General features: G+C 39.0%; 2 protein-coding genes across 4 annotated transcripts; one reads left to right on the top strand and one right to left on the bottom strand.

Annotated features, from left to right (window-relative positions):
- Positions 1–10: 10 nt before the first annotated feature.
- zgc:136858 (uncharacterized protein LOC678543 homolog) lies at positions 11–10,245 on the bottom strand. 3 transcript variants are annotated; one of them, XM_046393338.1, is made up of 29 exons: positions 10,023–10,245; positions 9,905–9,926; positions 9,552–9,695; positions 9,300–9,418; positions 9,082–9,202; positions 8,786–8,833; positions 8,528–8,685; positions 8,379–8,456; positions 8,202–8,271; positions 7,786–7,881; positions 7,075–7,695; positions 5,009–5,089; positions 4,782–4,896; positions 4,521–4,695; positions 4,300–4,411; positions 3,826–3,932; positions 3,302–3,428; positions 3,087–3,207; positions 2,911–2,996; positions 2,614–2,744; positions 2,473–2,532; positions 2,317–2,380; positions 2,130–2,224; positions 1,893–2,021; positions 1,312–1,426; positions 1,069–1,206; positions 744–910; positions 583–665; positions 11–407 (listed from the first exon to the last, which is right to left on the bottom strand). In XM_046393338.1, the coding sequence occupies exons 1-29, from the start codon at positions 10,119–10,121 to the stop codon at positions 212–214; spliced, it is 3,678 nt and encodes a 1,225-aa protein (XP_046249294.1). In that variant the 5' UTR covers positions 10,122–10,245; the 3' UTR covers positions 11–211. The 3 variants fall into 3 exon arrangements, with proteins under 3 accessions (XP_046249294.1, XP_046249296.1, XP_046249295.1); XM_046393340.1 differs by having other exon boundaries at positions 9,552–9,683; XM_046393339.1 differs by having other exon boundaries at positions 5,015–5,089; positions 10,023–10,244.
- A 2,500-nt stretch (positions 10,246–12,745) lies between these two features.
- LOC124061495 (troponin I, slow skeletal muscle-like) lies at positions 12,746–15,839 on the top strand. The gene is made up of 8 exons (XM_046393366.1): positions 12,746–12,894; positions 14,241–14,269; positions 14,376–14,379; positions 14,516–14,557; positions 14,633–14,764; positions 14,851–14,940; positions 15,058–15,228; positions 15,344–15,839. The coding sequence occupies exons 2-8, from the start codon at positions 14,259–14,261 to the stop codon at positions 15,428–15,430; spliced, it is 537 nt and encodes a 178-aa protein (XP_046249322.1). The 5' UTR covers positions 12,746–12,894; positions 14,241–14,258; the 3' UTR covers positions 15,431–15,839.
- Positions 15,840–15,942: the final 103 nt, after the last annotated feature.

The following is a 15,942-nucleotide window of genomic DNA, read 5'->3' as shown; positions in this document are numbered from 1 at the left end:
ACAAGCAAAGTTTAGGAAAACATGAATCATTTATTTTTTCAAATCAACTGTTAATGACCAATACAAATTATCAAATAAAATTTTGATTTAAAGGTGACTGTAAAATGCCTCATTCATTTACTCAGTCACCATTTCACCTCCAGGATTAACAAAATCCAGTCATAAATTTTCAGGCCAAAAATCTGATCTTTTTTTAAAAACTGAAATACTTTCAGTGTATCCACATAAAACTGGGTTTGGGCCAGTCCTGAGTCTGGAATTTGCTGGGATCCACAGAGTCTAAGGTGAGCATGGGCGCGATGGGGTGCGGTGATGTCAGGGACAGCCTTGCAGCCAGGAGCCCCATCCGAGCACAGCTGTCTGTGTCTCGCTGCTGCAGAATCCCAGCTATTAAGGCACCTGCAAGGCTGCAGAGAGATCAGGGATGGACATTTTTTGAATGTTCCGGCATAATTTTGTGATCGAGACAAAGTATTATATGGACAGGAAGAGAGGGAGGTCATGGGAAATGAAAAGTGAACGAAACCAAAGCAGAGGAAATAACATAGGGAAGACAAAGTTGGCCAAGTAAATTTTTAGCACCTATCTCCTGCTCCTGATACATTCACTGTCTCCTCCGCTGTCACAGTCAGTGCTGGGTAGTGGAGAGCACAAAGCTGCCTCCCCTGCAAACACATGTGCAGTAAACATTTTCACTATACATAATCATCATCATCATGTGTTTGAACACATACTGTCCTTACCCTTTTCTGTTTTCTTGGCTGCAGGTTGACAGAGCCTGATTCATGCTCTCCGCACAACAAAAGTCCATTATCCCCCAGAGTCACCACCAGACAGTGAATATGCTCCAGAAGGGGGCGCGAGAGAGCCACAGCAACACTCAGCACCTCATCAAGAGAGTTCGGCAGTACTGTCATCCCACAAGAAGAAACCACATCCTCAGCTGCTATCACACTATTTGCATTTTTCACAGTAACAACTCGGGGGTGGGGGAGAACATGTGTGTGAGAGCAAGAGGGAGTAAGAGAGAGAAATACGTTGAACCAATAAATGAGGAGGAAGGTTTACCTTCAGGTGTTGGGATGCCAAGTGTTTTATTCATGGTGCACAACTCAGCCAGGTTTGGAGATGAATAGGACAGAGACTTCCAGCTGTCAGAAAGGAAAGGCTTACAAGCCTTCTCTGAATCCGTGGGCTCATACCAAACTGTGACACGCATTAATTGTATTGTGTTAAAATCAGTGAATGATGAATGAATCAGTTCAGAATCATTCATTCATTATCATTTACTGACTATCTGCTCATGTTTACCATTGATGTTGTGTTCGGAGGCGATGGAACAAACATAGTCGATGGTGGAGACAGGAATGTTTCCATCCAGACACACAAGTGGGGCTGATGAAAGCTGCTTCTCAAACTGCGACACCTTTAAAAAAATATTCTAGGTTAGAATAAAGAAATGAGGCAAGTAAACTTTATTTGTCACACCTTTCAATATAAGAGGTTCTTCGTGGGTGCACATAAAATATAATACCACTGAGCACAACAAGAATTGAAGCGAATTGTCAAATATTGAAAAATAAAACAAAATATAAGTCACACTGGGGCTGCGACTAGCAGTTATTCTCATTACTTATTAATCTGTTAATCATTTCAGTTCTATAAAATATGAGAAACAGTAAAAAAATCATGTCAGAATATAACATCCCAGTGGGTGTATGAAGAATAGACAGTAGACAATAAACAGAGGTAAGCCATCAGTGTAATCAAAATATTTATTGTCTATATCAAAATAATTTCGAACTATACATAGTATTAATTAGCACTGATAGCCTGGCCACACCATTTGGGATTTAGATATAATGAGATTTTTACAGCTTTGTAGAACTTACATATTGCTCTGTGATTTGCTGGTGAATGTCCATGTCTCCCAGTCCAAGGCTCATTTCACCACTCTCAGCGATAACAACACAGTAAGTAGCCGTGCTCTGACCTTCCAGCCTGGCCACACCACTTGTGTTCTTACAGAAATAAGAAAAAAGGCAACAAATGAACATTTAGATATTTATTTATAATCAAAATAGATAATAATTTTGCTTGGCAATAAATAACTGTGGATGTTGATGTACCATGTGTTTACAATAGTTGAACACTGCGTCACCGTGTGAATCCCTGCCAGTAGCTGAGATGAAAAGGGGTTTACGGCCTAATCGACTCAGAGAGTCTTGGAGGAGAGCAGCAAAGAAGAGAGCGTGAGACAACAAGATTTAAACTACGAGGGAAAAACACGTGTATGAACATAAGATAAAAACACACCAGCAATGTTTCGACCTACACCACCGAATGACTGACAGACACTTCCTGTGTTGGTCTGTCCAAACTGAAAGAGACAATAAATTATCATAAACCTCATAATATGATCTTACATGTTCTGGATTGGTGTTGACGAATATTGTGACAAACTAAACTTACACGAAGTGTTTTTGATTTTCCTTTAGCAATAAAATCAACATTTATTCCTCCTATGACAATCTGTAAAAGAACAGCATTGTGAGTACTGCACTGTGTCAATATTTCACAAAAACATTTGGCCCATCGTGTGTTTGTACTCACAATATCTGATCCTGATGAGTGTTTTCGTTGATGAGGCGTTTTGCCCTGTAACCTTTTCTCATTCAGTTGTTTTGACAGTGCACAGGCTATCTGACTGCCCACTTTAGCATTATTATGAATCAGAGCAATGTCTAAGGGTGCAACAAGTTAAGGACATTTTAGTTGCAAGGTTGTAAGTTGTCTCAAAAATGAAAAACAAGGTTATCAGAAATCTTAGTGCCCTTACAGTTTCAACGAATTTGATACGATCATATTTTCAGCTTCAGTTCTCAATGATTCAGATTTTCAGCAGGATACTGGCCTGAAGGGACTTTCCTTTAGTCAGTTCATTGACCTTCTGAAGAATAAATGGTGTCACATCTCTTCCTGTTATACCGTTAGCACTGTGCAAGTCAAGAAGAAAAACAGAAAATGATCATTCAGCTGAGTCCTTTTACACAGAACTGATAATAAGCCACAGAGACTTTGTGTACCTTGCCTCTGCTACTGCAGCTTGTATGGCTTCCTCTATCTGCTGGCCAGCTGCTGCATGCTCTTCTGGGATGGGCACTGCTAACAGGACACCACTTTGCAGTCCCAGTGACAGAGTGCTTGCTGAATCATGCAAAATAACAGGTCAATATTCACAGCCTCTGTGCGTTAAGGGTCAAGGAAGCTATTGATGTTGAGGATAGAAATGCTGACATACCAATGAGTTTTGCAGCCTCCTCAGGGTTGCAGACTTGGTATGGAGAAGTGAATCCACTTTGTGGGGAGAAGAAGGCTGGGAAGCTCTTCAACGCTCCATAAGTGGCTACGCAGACACCCTGAGTTTCCTAATACAAGATACATAAAATCTCTCTGCTCCTTTTGATTAACTAATTAACTAATTTTGTAACTATTTGATCCATGTGCTTCTATTTCCCCATGCTTCATATATTGATGTGATCTGGGTACAACTTGTACAACTTGTTTTGCTGTATGTGTGTTCTAACATCCCTATCTATGTAAAACCACATGTCACGTTTTTGGCTTCATCAATTTAAAAATAAATAAATAAATCAGAAACAGAAAGTAACCTGTGTGAAATCAACCACAAGCTAACGTGATACGTCAAAGTTTGCCAAGACATATCTGACTGACAGAAAAACACACTCAAAAGGGAAACACAACATCATTTCCTCCATTGAACAGTGTCAACATGATTCAAAATTTTTTTCTCAATATTCTTACAAGGAACTCAAGGGTGCGACCGATGTCCAGAATAGACTTGATGCCAGCAGAAACCACAGCAATGGGAGTCCTGCCGAGCTCCGTCAGATCTGCGCTGATGTCCAGACCTGGAGGAATAATCATGGTGTTACATATTTCTTTTAACATGGCAAGAACGCAAACTCAATGTCATTACAGTTTGGGTATTGTTATACATGAGCCATCCTGTCATTGTTGGCTAGCCTTTAAGTGGCTATACTGTGTGTGGACGGTCACCCTCATCTATCATCATGGTCTCTGTCATCAAATCATAAAGTAGCTGACACACTTGGTAACAGGATTGTTCACTCTCCATGTAAAAGTAGACCACAACAATCCAGTCAATGATGTTTTCCTGGATGGTTAAGTATAATAACATCAACTAAAGTAATAAGTTAATGTCAGTATGTGTAACAGTCAGGTGAATATTTCCCATCGGTGTGCCAGTCTGCTTACTGTTCTCGCCATCTCTGTGAACTCCTCCGATGCCCCCTGTGACAAATACAGGGATGCCAGCACGATGTGCTGCTATCATAGTGGCTGATACTGTTGTTCCCCCAGAGAGCCCCTGAGAAAATAATGTGCATGGCAGCAATCAGACACCACCATAAATAACAGACAATCAAAGTGGATGCGACACCGAGATCATTTTGAGACATGGCCTCATGTAGTCTCACCTTGCTAATGACGTAGGGCAGATCACGACGGGACACCTTCACGGAGCTCTTGCAGCGGGCGAGATGGTCGAGCTCTTCTGACGAAAGACCAACGTGGACTTCACCCTCAATCACTCCTACTGTGGCTGGAGTGGCTCCTTCCTCTCTCACAATGGCTTCCACCTCTTTCGCTGTGCTGCATTAAAACATGAATCGATTACCAACTGTTGAAACAACTGCGTGCTCCTGGTATCAGAGCTTATAGACTACTGAAGATGCTACCTCAGGTTGTGAGGGTACGGCATGCCATGTGTGATGATGGTGCTCTCCAGTGCGACCACCGGCTTGTTTTCAGCCAGTGCCTGCTTTACAGATGGATGAACTCTGAAGAGGCCGTCTAAGATAAGATGTCAAGGTTCATAAATCATCATTATAATGATCAATTTGTTAAGAACTGTGTGCACATTATATTTTTAAATGTTAGGGATACAATGAGAGGATGTATCTACCGGTACTCTGATAAGTTGTAATTCCTCTTCTGAGGAGGAATGTATAGGCTCTCTTCATCATGCTCATTCTGTTCCGAAGTCCTGAAAATAGTAAGAGTTTTTACATTTAATTGGGAAAAACTGTCTCAGGTGATACTTTTTTCCAGTCAACTCCACATTTGTTTCACTGCTGCAACCTGATTCTTGCATATTTGATCTACTAAAAAGGCTATGTTCTCCCCTCCAGTGTTAGCACTTTTCTGGCAAGTAATGGTGCAGATGTGATTTTTGACTTTTAGAGTTTGAAAACATTAAGACATTGAGAGAGACACAGAGGCTGGACAGCAAGAGATGTTAACATTGACGTAAATGGTTGATTGTGGTTAAAAGGGAAAAGAGCCGCACAGCATGGCTCCTTTCCAACATAGATTCAAAAACCAGTCTTCCAACATTAAATTCAGGGTCACACAAAAGACTTAGTTTTCACTGCTGATGAATATAAAACAAGAACAAGCTGAAGGGACTAAAGTACTGACATTATTCCTAAGTTTACTTTCTGCCGAATGCTTTACTTAATGTAAAACATTTCATAATATACAATGCTTCTAACTTCAATTTTCTGATAGACCAGTCTTTGAGAAAGAATTGTACATCACACACAATGTGCCAAATTAAAACAATTGATGACATTACCTCAGCTTCTTGAGGGAAAAATCAAACAGGCATCACAGCCAGCAGTGTTTTCTATCAATGAGGCACAAGTCCAATTGAGCCACTGTAAGGATTTTCTTTGCTCCATTTAGTTGGGACAAACCCCCACCCCCACCCCTTTTTGGGGCCACTCACAGAAACTGAAACCCACATTCCAGAGCTGGGGTCTGTATTCTTAACTGTTTTTCATTGTTAACACTGTCAGTAACTTATCTGATACAAAGAGACAAAATTTTTTGTCACTGCTTTACAACTGATTTCATGCCTGTATTGCAAGTTTAACAGTTTCTAATCTAATGTAACAACAATGGCTCGATTGACCAGAGTCAATGTACCAGATTGACACCATTTAGCTGTGGCAGAAAAATGACTGTTTAATCAAAACTTCCATGCTTTGAGATATTAACAAGTACAAAAGACACTACATTCAGTCATTTAATAATAAAGGAAAGCAGTGTCCCACAGACAGGATTTAGTCCTTACCTTCACCAGTGCAACAAGCCTGCTAGAAACTTTGCCCAAGAGGCTGAACTTTGACCCAAACACTGTTTACACAGCCAGGACGAGTCAACCACAGATCTATGTGGTCTAAACTGTGCTGGAATTGTTTCATGTAAGGTTAAACATCACATGAAATCATATGATGTTTAACGTTAACGCAACAAGCAGAAATACTGCAGAATGGATATGAAGACGAGATGGTGCAAGGTAAAATACAATATCAAAACCATTAAAGAAATCATGGATGTGCAAAAAGTGTTCCTTTTTTTAAATTCACATTGAAATGGGGTAACTGGTTGGAGAGAAGTTACATTCATCCAAATGTTCTACACTGGCCATGTGACAATTAAAGGCTTGTCTTTTATATCCAAGATGACTTTGGTATCTGCTTTATATTCACTGGTGATTTCTCTGTTTTTCTTGCCGTTGCCCCTCTGTGCTGTCACAAAATTGTAGGACACAAATTGAACCAAATTGAAAAACTAATGGGCTCCTTTAACAGCTTCAGTGGGGAAGATCTTTGCAGATTTCTCAAAACAATAATGTAGTTATGTCAAACTATGTCCATGTTCTAAAAAGTCAGAGGGTTGAACTGAACGAAAGTGCACATCTGAAACTCTTCGGTCACATCAAGTCCTGTTGTGTCTACAATGAAATCACTTTCTTTTGTCTTTACAGGACTGATGGCTTGGGTTGGGTCAGGTACCCATTGAGTACTGAGGTATGTGGTTGTTTTTGCACCATCATAGAATTCATCATCATAGATGTCTCCTCTGAATCCAAGTCTGAACTTTCCAGTAATTCATCTTCAAACCACTGTGGATGCTCCAGCTGGTATAAGCGAAAAGCCTGTATGGCCTCCCACAGGGCTCTACCTGAGGGACAGTGGTAGTACTGGTCCTCTGAAAGCCCTTCAATGTGATTCATTCTGCCTGGTTCATGCTTTTCAGTGTCCAGGATTCTGAAAAAGAGCTCCTCAAAATGTTTCATCAGTGTGTATCGTACTGTAATCTTAAAAGGTGAAGGAACATCGTCTTCAGAACAAACATCATCGAAGTAAGCCACCATGTACTTTTCAAATGACAAAGATCTGATAAAATGTGGGACTATGAGGCTGAGGGCTGGACTGAGCATATCACCCACAGATGAGTGGGCGTCCTCTCGCAGAAAAACCTGTTTGGCACCACACATGGATCTCCATTTGGCTTGCACTCCCCGAGAGCACAGGATTAGTATCTTATCCGATGACCTTTCTATTTGTTCTCTGTGCCAGTCCAACCACTGGATGCGTCCCAACACTCCCAGTTTTGTAGAGTCCAGCAGATCCAGGATCACTTCAGTGCCACATTTGGTTGCCAGAAAAGCACAAAGCTTGAGAACTATATTTTTGTATAAAGGGTGGTCAAGGGAGTAGATGATGAGGACTCTTTTTCTCTCTTGCACTTGAAAACCTTCTTGTTGCTCTCTGGCAACAGATGAAGCTGTGTTCACAGTATCTGACAGAAAGGACGAGTCCACTGATTAGTTATCAGATCGAGCTATGTTCTCTATTCAGAACAGTGTATTTATGAATCAAGAATGCAAACCTTTATGAGATGTTCTCCACAGTAAATAAGTAAGATAACTGCCAACGACAAGCAGCATCACAGTTGCCTTTATGATTAAGGTCCGTGGTGGATCATCTAAAAAAAACAAACCCAAAAAAACAAAAACACATGATTAGCTAAACATCGCTACCAGTCAATTCAGATAACTCTATGCCAGTGATTCCAAATTTTGGTATTTCCTCTAATCTTGGCTCTTTGAGTCTCAAACATTTATTCAAATAAGACAATCTGACAATTTAATAGGTCAGTACCCAGACTTCTGACACTTGCAAAAGGTGAACAAGCAAACACTGTTATTTAAAGGGGTTACAAGTCACTGATTGGAAACCACTGATTTACACTCAGTGACTGTTGAATACCTGACATTCTGTTTGTATATCAAAAAATATACTTACAATTACAGTAATTGATTATTTTCTTGGGGCGCCAACAGGCATTCTTGCAACGAATAAAAAATGGTTGAATCTTCAGAAAAAGCACAACAAGGTCATGTTATATCAACTGCTTATCAACCTTATCAGAGTTCCTTATCAACTCTTAGAGATGGAACATTAAATTAAAACTTAACTTACCATTACAGACATTTCCTCACATTGTGAGAGCTGCCACAGACCAACCTCAAATGTCACATTCAGTGATGTTCTGTTTTCCTATTTGTTCAATGAAATGTCAATGAAAAGGTATTTGATGTCATTTGTACTAAATAATTCAGTATAATTACCTTTGTGACATTTTTTGAGTAATGGAAACCATGACTCTGGATGGAAACTTGGTATCGCTCTGAATATTGTGCTGCCTCAAAAACCAATAAAATAGATAACATTTTATGTTCCTTATCCACGGACACATTAGTGGTCATGTGAGGATCCCATAGACTACCTGAAAAAACAAAACATGCAGATTACAGTGTCTTGGTGGTCCTGAATCACTTACAGTAGTCCAATAAAACCCCTGAGATGTAAATAATGTAAAAGTCTACCATTTTGCAGACAAATTAGGGCCTCCTGGATTCTCTTGTCATCACATCCTGGTTATGTTAGCAAATAATAATAAGAAGTTAACATCAGTAAATATTACAAGAATGTAAAATACACACACTAATACTTCCTGAGCTTCAAAAGCACAAACTGTTTGACATTTTCTGTACTAAGAAAACAATGCAGTCAAACCTGAACACAACAACATAAAATCAACATAACTTTTCTAATAAATGTCAACATAGTGAATGTGTTCCTGCTCTTTAATGCAGATTTCAGAAGTCTGGAGGTCACTCACCTGGGATGGTAATTTGCTTTTTAATCCTGTAATCTCCAATATCAGGTTCTGGTAAATTTAAAACTGACACCACATATGTGTGTCCAGGCTCTACCACAACTCCATACAAGGAAAACTTCCACTAGTAAAGAAAAACAAATCTCAGGTGTCTAATCTGCAGCATCTGTATTTCTTGCCACTGTTACGAGACAAAAGGAATAAATATGTAACAACCTTACCCTCTCATATTGTGGACTCTGCTGTTGGCTGATGAGGTAAGAAAACTGCACACACATACTTTGATTTGTGCTGTCATCCAGAATACTTATCTCCGATCCACGAAGTTTAAGAACACTTGCTGCAAACAGAAGAGAGTGACTGCTCATATGAATGCATTCTCAAATTTTCTTTGACGTACTTGATGCACTTTAAAAAGGTGAGCTCCAATAAACAATGCTGTAGCTTTAAAAGAAGATTTTAGCATTACGTACCATCAGCTTGTAATGTCCACGTCAAATTCATAACAGGAACAAGCCTGTGTTTGTCCATCCAAACTCCCACATGCTCAGGATCCAAATCTGGGCCGGTAGGAGCTAACTGTCTTCCTACGACCATGCGTTTGTCTGAACAGTTATCTGACAATTAGGAAACAGTGTGTGTGTTGTAAAATATAATTAACTTGTGTGTATTTATGTGTTAGAGTAGATGAATTACATAAATGTCAAAGCTATTTTCTTGCACACATCCTGTATGTGTCACATTTGGAATTTCCCTGAATTAAAAGAATGCAAATATATTGACACAGTTGGCTAAACTTTATTCTACTGGCAAATAGGATACCTACTTTTGTTACAGCTGCCAAGGCCCTGGAGGGAGGGACACAAACACAAAACAAGAGTGACTATAGCTTTCCTCAGGTTCTTGTATATGTATTTATTGTCTACAATAGATTAAACTCTCACCTGTTCATTGCAGCCTGAACGACTGTCCAGGGTCCTAAGAGAGGATGACATTGCGAGTCCAGCAGCCAAACAAAAACAGAAAAAAGGTACGCTGATCATTCTGTTGCAGCCCCAAAACCCAAGACGAGAAGCTATAAAAAAAAAAAAAAAAACACTGAGAAAAACAGCCAGCTAACTTGAAAAAATGGTTCAATAGTTAAATCAAAGAGAATGTGATTTATGTTGTGTTTTTTAGGCACTGGTTTCTGAACATACCGGAAGGGTGTCTTTATCAAATGTGGTTATCAGTTTCCATTTAATCTGCTGAAAATGCTGCTCTCTTATGCTGCGAATTTCTGCAGAACTCTGACAGAGACAGGAAAATGTGTGCGTGCGTGTGTGTGTAAATATCAAACAGTCACTTAGCCACTAGGGGGCAGCAGTGACTAAATTTGAAAGTGGTAAATTTCCCTTTGTTTAAATTGCACTTTGGGTTCTGGAAACAGGTAACATGGTGTCTAAACCATTTGTTACATTACAAAAAGAACTAACTTATGAAAACAAAAAAGACCATTTATTCTACTGCTTTTAAGGAGGGTGATTTTTGGTGTCATTAGACAACAAACAGTAAAAAATTGACAAGAAATGAGGAGCTTGAAAGATGCAACAAACATCCCTTACTGGGCTTGCACCTGGGATGTTGTGACTACAAAATCAGTGTCTTAGACCTCTAGAGACCACAGGACACCTTCTTAAAGCACGCTTCAACATTTAGCCTGTCTTCACATAAGCACTAGGCAACATTACCTAAATATACAGACAGTAGAACGTCTCGGTCCAGGATCAACACATGAAAACCAGGATTTTGACCACTAAACCTTCAACTATTCACTGCTTTGTCACCAGGGATTAGATTCTATGGGATAAAAATGTGGCCGTGGCTATGTGTTAATTCCTGTCTCTCCTACTGGACACTGAACTCAACTGTATCACTTTACTTAACACTAAGACAGACAGTCATGTGCCACTGAAATCTGACCAGAATAGACTATAGAGGCTGTATTTGATCTCTGCTCTGTGTGAGAGTGACGTCATGGCATATTGCGATTCAGAAGTTTTGACTTGGATCCAAATATAAAAATAATCTTTTATTCATTTCGGCTGCGGTCTGTTGTGATTTGGCCAGCAGGACCTGTACCATATATGAGCATGAGATGAACAATGAATACAGTGACTTTAAACACATTATAACACACTAAAATGTAGTTGTAGTCAGGTATAGGAACATTTTTTGTGCATTTGTCAACAATTATAACTCCTCTTTTAAAACTCATATAAGCAGCAGGTAGATGAAGTTAATATGCTGAGATGGGTTTTTAGCTGAAGTTTCCTTTAGATATGCTCTCTCATGTGTGCTTTGAAGTTGTTTTGTCTGCTTTTATCAAACTGCTCAGGGGGACTGCAAATAAAAAAATATCCTTTTGGCTAAAACATATTTCACATATTATACCTGATTTATTTCATATTGGTGTTAATGAATATATTTTTTGCCTGATGAATAAATGAATAAAGGAAAGAAGGTATTCATTTGACAAAGAGGCAATCTAAAACACATTCCTCATGCCATCAGAAGGAGGACTGCCTCTGTTGAAGGAAGTTTGGTCTCATTCCAGAGGCCATTAGATATGTCACACTGTTGACACAAAGTGCCTTTGTGGTGCTGAACATTGCTGGCCAGTGACATTAATCCTTGTGTATTTCAACATTGTTGCAACATTGTCACATTTTAATTTTTTTTATTGTTGTTTTGCATGTAAATTATTCATCTGTATTCATCTGTGTTGCAAACTTGCTTGCCTTGAAAATTTGCTAAAAATATATATTTGTAAAATTAATTTAAGAAATCCTCTTGATGCATTTTAACCCACATGTGAGTAATTTGCATATTTGCGTGTGAGTAAATTTTTGGTGTAAGCACATAAAAAAGCACCTGTACACAATGTTTGTAACTGTTCAGGTAGGCTTTACCAGATTTTCAATACTGTATGACATTATAGCTGTAGAATTGTGGCTCAGTGGATGACAATGTCTGACTGTCCACCACTTTTATCCAGACTGGAATATGTCAACATTTACTGGACAAATTGAATTTTGCACAGGGAAGGTCCCCATTGGACGAATCATACTAATTTTGATGTGACACCATTATCTGGTTAGAATTTTAGCTTCTCCGATATTTAGATTTTCGAGCTACAAATCAAATGACAGTCCCATCAACCTCACTGGTACTTGTTTATTGCTAATTAGCAAATGTTGGCATGCTAACACAGCAAACTAAGATAGTGAACATGGCAAACATTACACCTTCTTATTGGTATGTTAGCATTCTAATTTTAGCATTTTGCTCAAAGCACCACTGTGTCCAAATACAGCCTCACATGATAAATGTGGCTGTGGACTCCCAGATGTAGAGAATAAAACTACTTTATCAAAGACCTTCAACTTAAACTGACTTTAAAAGGCACCTTTATTAAACAACTGGTCTGATGTCAGCTTTCGCCAGCACACCTCATGACACAAATTTAAAAAGCAAACAAGCTCAGGGCACCTGATATCTGCAGAGAGGATAACTCAGCTGTCAGTTAGGTGAGGGACATGTGAAGTGTGCTCTTATGCAAGGCAATCACATGAAACAAATAGGTCACGGGTTGAGGGCAAATCAAAGAGGGTTGCATTGTGATGCAGGAATTGTCAGGTGGACAGAGGGTCTATTTTAGTGAGCCATTCACATTAGACTTTGAATACATAAATCTTTCACTAATAACCATAAAGTGCTTTTTCTTTCCTGACTCACCACTGTTGCTGCCCTCGCTGATTTCATTTCACCTTCAAGGTAAGAGTCATATCAAATGATCAACCTGTGCTATTCAGCACAAGAAAATAAAAGTCATTCAGCTTTGTTAGAGAGAGTAAGTGAGGCTCTTTAATCTGACCCTGCTGTGAGAGGGTTCTCAGTAACTTTTCCTACAGCCATAAGTTTGTCTGGGTCAAGTCAAGTCCGACTTTAGTGTAGGGAAGTCAAGACTGCATATCAGCATGTGCCTGACACAGCTGGTATTTATGTGAGGGAATCCCTGCTATGCCGCTACTTTTGTCAAGGTCTTAAAGCAACTTTTTGAACGTGATGAACCTCTGGGTTTGACTTCTACGATGCCTTAAGCTTCTTGATGATCACTTTATCCTTTAAGTGAGGAAATGTAACCTGAGGCTTAAACTGCCTGCCAAAGTATTGGTGGCTGGTCACAGCACGCTTGACCCATCGTTGTGACCGAAAAGCTGGTGTGATAAGTGGCGACGGCAAGCTTGTATGAACTGACAACCTCCTGGAGGTGGAGGGCAAGGCTGCAAGCTTCCTAAAATTGTTTGCTACTTTGCTTGTTTACCTTGACTTTCACACCCTGTCAGACTGGCTTAATTTAAATTGAATATATTACTGTGTTGCGTCAGAAGCACCGAAATGTTTTCATCCTTCTCTAACACCTGTATTGATTTATTTATCAAGTTAGTTATTTATATAATGCCATGTTTAATTAATTAATTTAAAAAAAAAAATCAAAATCAGAAGCAATGTCATTGTAAAGGCGATATTACAAAGAGAAGGTTAGAGAAAGTGAAAGAAAGAGACAAGGAAGAGATATGATAAAAAAGAAAGTGTTGATTTACAGTTCAGCCATAACCAGTAACTTTAGGTTTGGATCAGACTGTATACATAAAATTAAAAACTATGTAAAATAGAAAAGAAGCAGTTTTGTGGATCCTAAGGAATCAATATTAAGAGCTTTTTTTCTTTTTAAATCATTATTACTCTTGGTTCTCTCTTGGGTGTCAAACTTTTCTGCTGCTTGGCTTTCTCTGGCAAATCAAGGCCACAGCAGCTGCTGGGACACAGCAAAGCATGGGGGCAATGTGGCCAAATATAGTCGTGCAACAGCCACTTTATAACAATAGGCGCTTGAACAATACTTACATGGATCTGCAGCCCCCTGTGGACCATCAGACAAAATAAATCCATTAAACTGTTAACTAGTTGGATTCATCAAATATATTAACTGTAGAAAACACTACTGAGACTTGGATAAATGCTAATAATCATTTATACAAATTAATGTATGACAATATGGAGCACGTTATACATAATGCATTTAAAATGAGTAGAAAAACTGTGTTTCTTCTTCAAAGGTCCTGTAATCTGCAGACATGTCTGAGGGGTGAGTATTAGTCTCTAAAGATACACAACTTAAGTACACAACTTGTATATTAAATAGTAACAAGCATATGTTTTCTGTCTGCTTTTCATGTCATGTGCTGATGAAGACCGGTGAGTCAAAATGATTTCTGTCATGACCGTTAATTAATTATCAATATTTATTAGAAATTATGCTTAAAAGTACATTTCAAAACCTATATCGATGGTGGCATTTGATGCATAAAATAAATTCTTATCTTTCTCACAGAGGAAGCCAAAATATTCAGCAACACGCCGACTGCTTTTGAAGGTAGGCCACAACAATATGCCACACGATCTGAAGACCACTTTAATTATTACCCATTAACGCCTCACTACCTTACAGTCCAAACTGCTCAAGAAGGCAGCTTCTATGCTGGTGGCTGAAAGCGAAGCGAAGAAACATGAGAAGGAAAGAGCTGTGAATGAGTGCTTCCCTCCGCTGAAGCTATCGGGTCTGTCAGTCCAGGAACTCCAGGTACTGACAGAGCAAACTGTGCCCATTCCTTTATCATTAGGATTATTATTTCACATCATCATCAACAGTTTTCTTTTTCTTAACAGGACCTCTGCAAAGACCTACATCGTAAGATTGATGAAGTTGATGAAGTGCGTTACGATATGGAGATTAAAGTTGCCAAAAATGAGAAAGAGGTACACTGAAACCGAATCAGGAAGTCATAAGCAGCAGTTCATACACTTACTGACCTATTAGGATGTTATGGTTTTGTTTATATTGTTTTGGGTTTCTTTGTGACATTTGTTGCACAGATCCAGTCACTGAATCAGAAGATCATTGAGCTAAAGGGCATAAAGAGGCCCAGCTTGAAGAGGGTGAAGAAAACTGCAGATGACATGCTGGGTGCATACACCGACACCTCCAGACTTATGAAGGCTGATTTCAAGGCCAACCTAAAGACAGTGAAGAAGGAAGACGAAAAGGTAAGATAAAAAGTTGGTGGCTGAGATGAAATCACTTACAAAATTAAAAAAAAAAACCCAAATCAAACAAACAAACAAACAAAAAACGGAATCCAATCTGTCTCTGTGTTTGTAGAGGGAAGAAGTGACTGACTGGCGTAAGAACGTGGAGGCCATGTCCGGAATGGAGGGCAGGAAGAAGCTGTTTAATGCTGGACAGTAAAAACGGTGTTTGGGTGAAACAATGTTAGCACTACTCTACAGAAGTTTCTTTTTTTTTTTTTAAATCCCATCGTTTATCTTTATTTCAGAATCAAATGCAAGAAAGACTCCATTACAGGATGAAGTAAAACCAATTTTGTAAAGAATAATGTCAACCATAAGCACCTACAGAAGATTAAATGCACCTTTTCGGATTACGCTGTATCACTGTATTAATGTTTTGATGTAAACGTGTGTGCTTTAAAATATCACTGTATGCCATGAATGTAATAATAAATGAAACTGAGCTAAAGAAAAGGCTGAGTAACTTCACAAGTTTGTCTTTTAAAGTGCAGTATTTGTATTAAACAGATGATGGTGCTGTCTGACAATCTGTAATACATGTGAGACTGATTAAACAATCATAATGACTTTCGTGCTTGGTTTCTTTGGTTTGGTCCAGATTTCCAGATTTAATTTTTATTTCTCATTTTAACTCATTCAAAACAAACATTAATCACCAGGGTCAGTGGG

The sequence above is a fragment of the Scatophagus argus genome, chromosome 7 (assembly GCF_020382885.2).
Source record: "Scatophagus argus isolate fScaArg1 chromosome 7, fScaArg1.pri, whole genome shotgun sequence".
NCBI lineage: Eukaryota > Metazoa > Chordata > Actinopteri > Scatophagidae > Scatophagus > Scatophagus argus.
Note: the sequence above shows the minus strand (reverse complement) of the source record. Positions and strands in the feature narration are given on the sequence as shown.

What these genes read in the sequence shown, in the direction of transcription:
- zgc:136858 (XM_046393338.1), bottom strand. Translation starts at nt 10,121, where the DNA reads ATGATCAGCGTACCTTTTTTCTGTTTTTGTTTGGCTGCTGGACTCGCA. An exon ending in GCTGCAGTAGCAGAGGCAAG is followed by an intron (nt 2,997 to 3,086) that starts GTACACAAAGTC and finishes TGACTTGCACAG; the next exon opens with TGCTAACGGTATAACAGGAA. An exon ending in AGCAAATCACAGAGCAATAT is followed by an intron (nt 1,427 to 1,892) that starts GTAAGTTCTACA and finishes ATTTTTTTAAAG; the next exon opens with GTGTCGCAGTTTGAGAAGCA.
- LOC124061495 (XM_046393366.1), top strand. An exon ending in CACGCCGACTGCTTTTGAAG is followed by an intron (nt 14,558 to 14,632) that starts GTAGGCCACAAC and finishes ACTACCTTACAG; the next exon opens with TCCAAACTGCTCAAGAAGGC. An exon ending in TGTCAGTCCAGGAACTCCAG is followed by an intron (nt 14,765 to 14,850) that starts GTACTGACAGAG and finishes TTTTCTTAACAG; the next exon opens with GACCTCTGCAAAGACCTACA.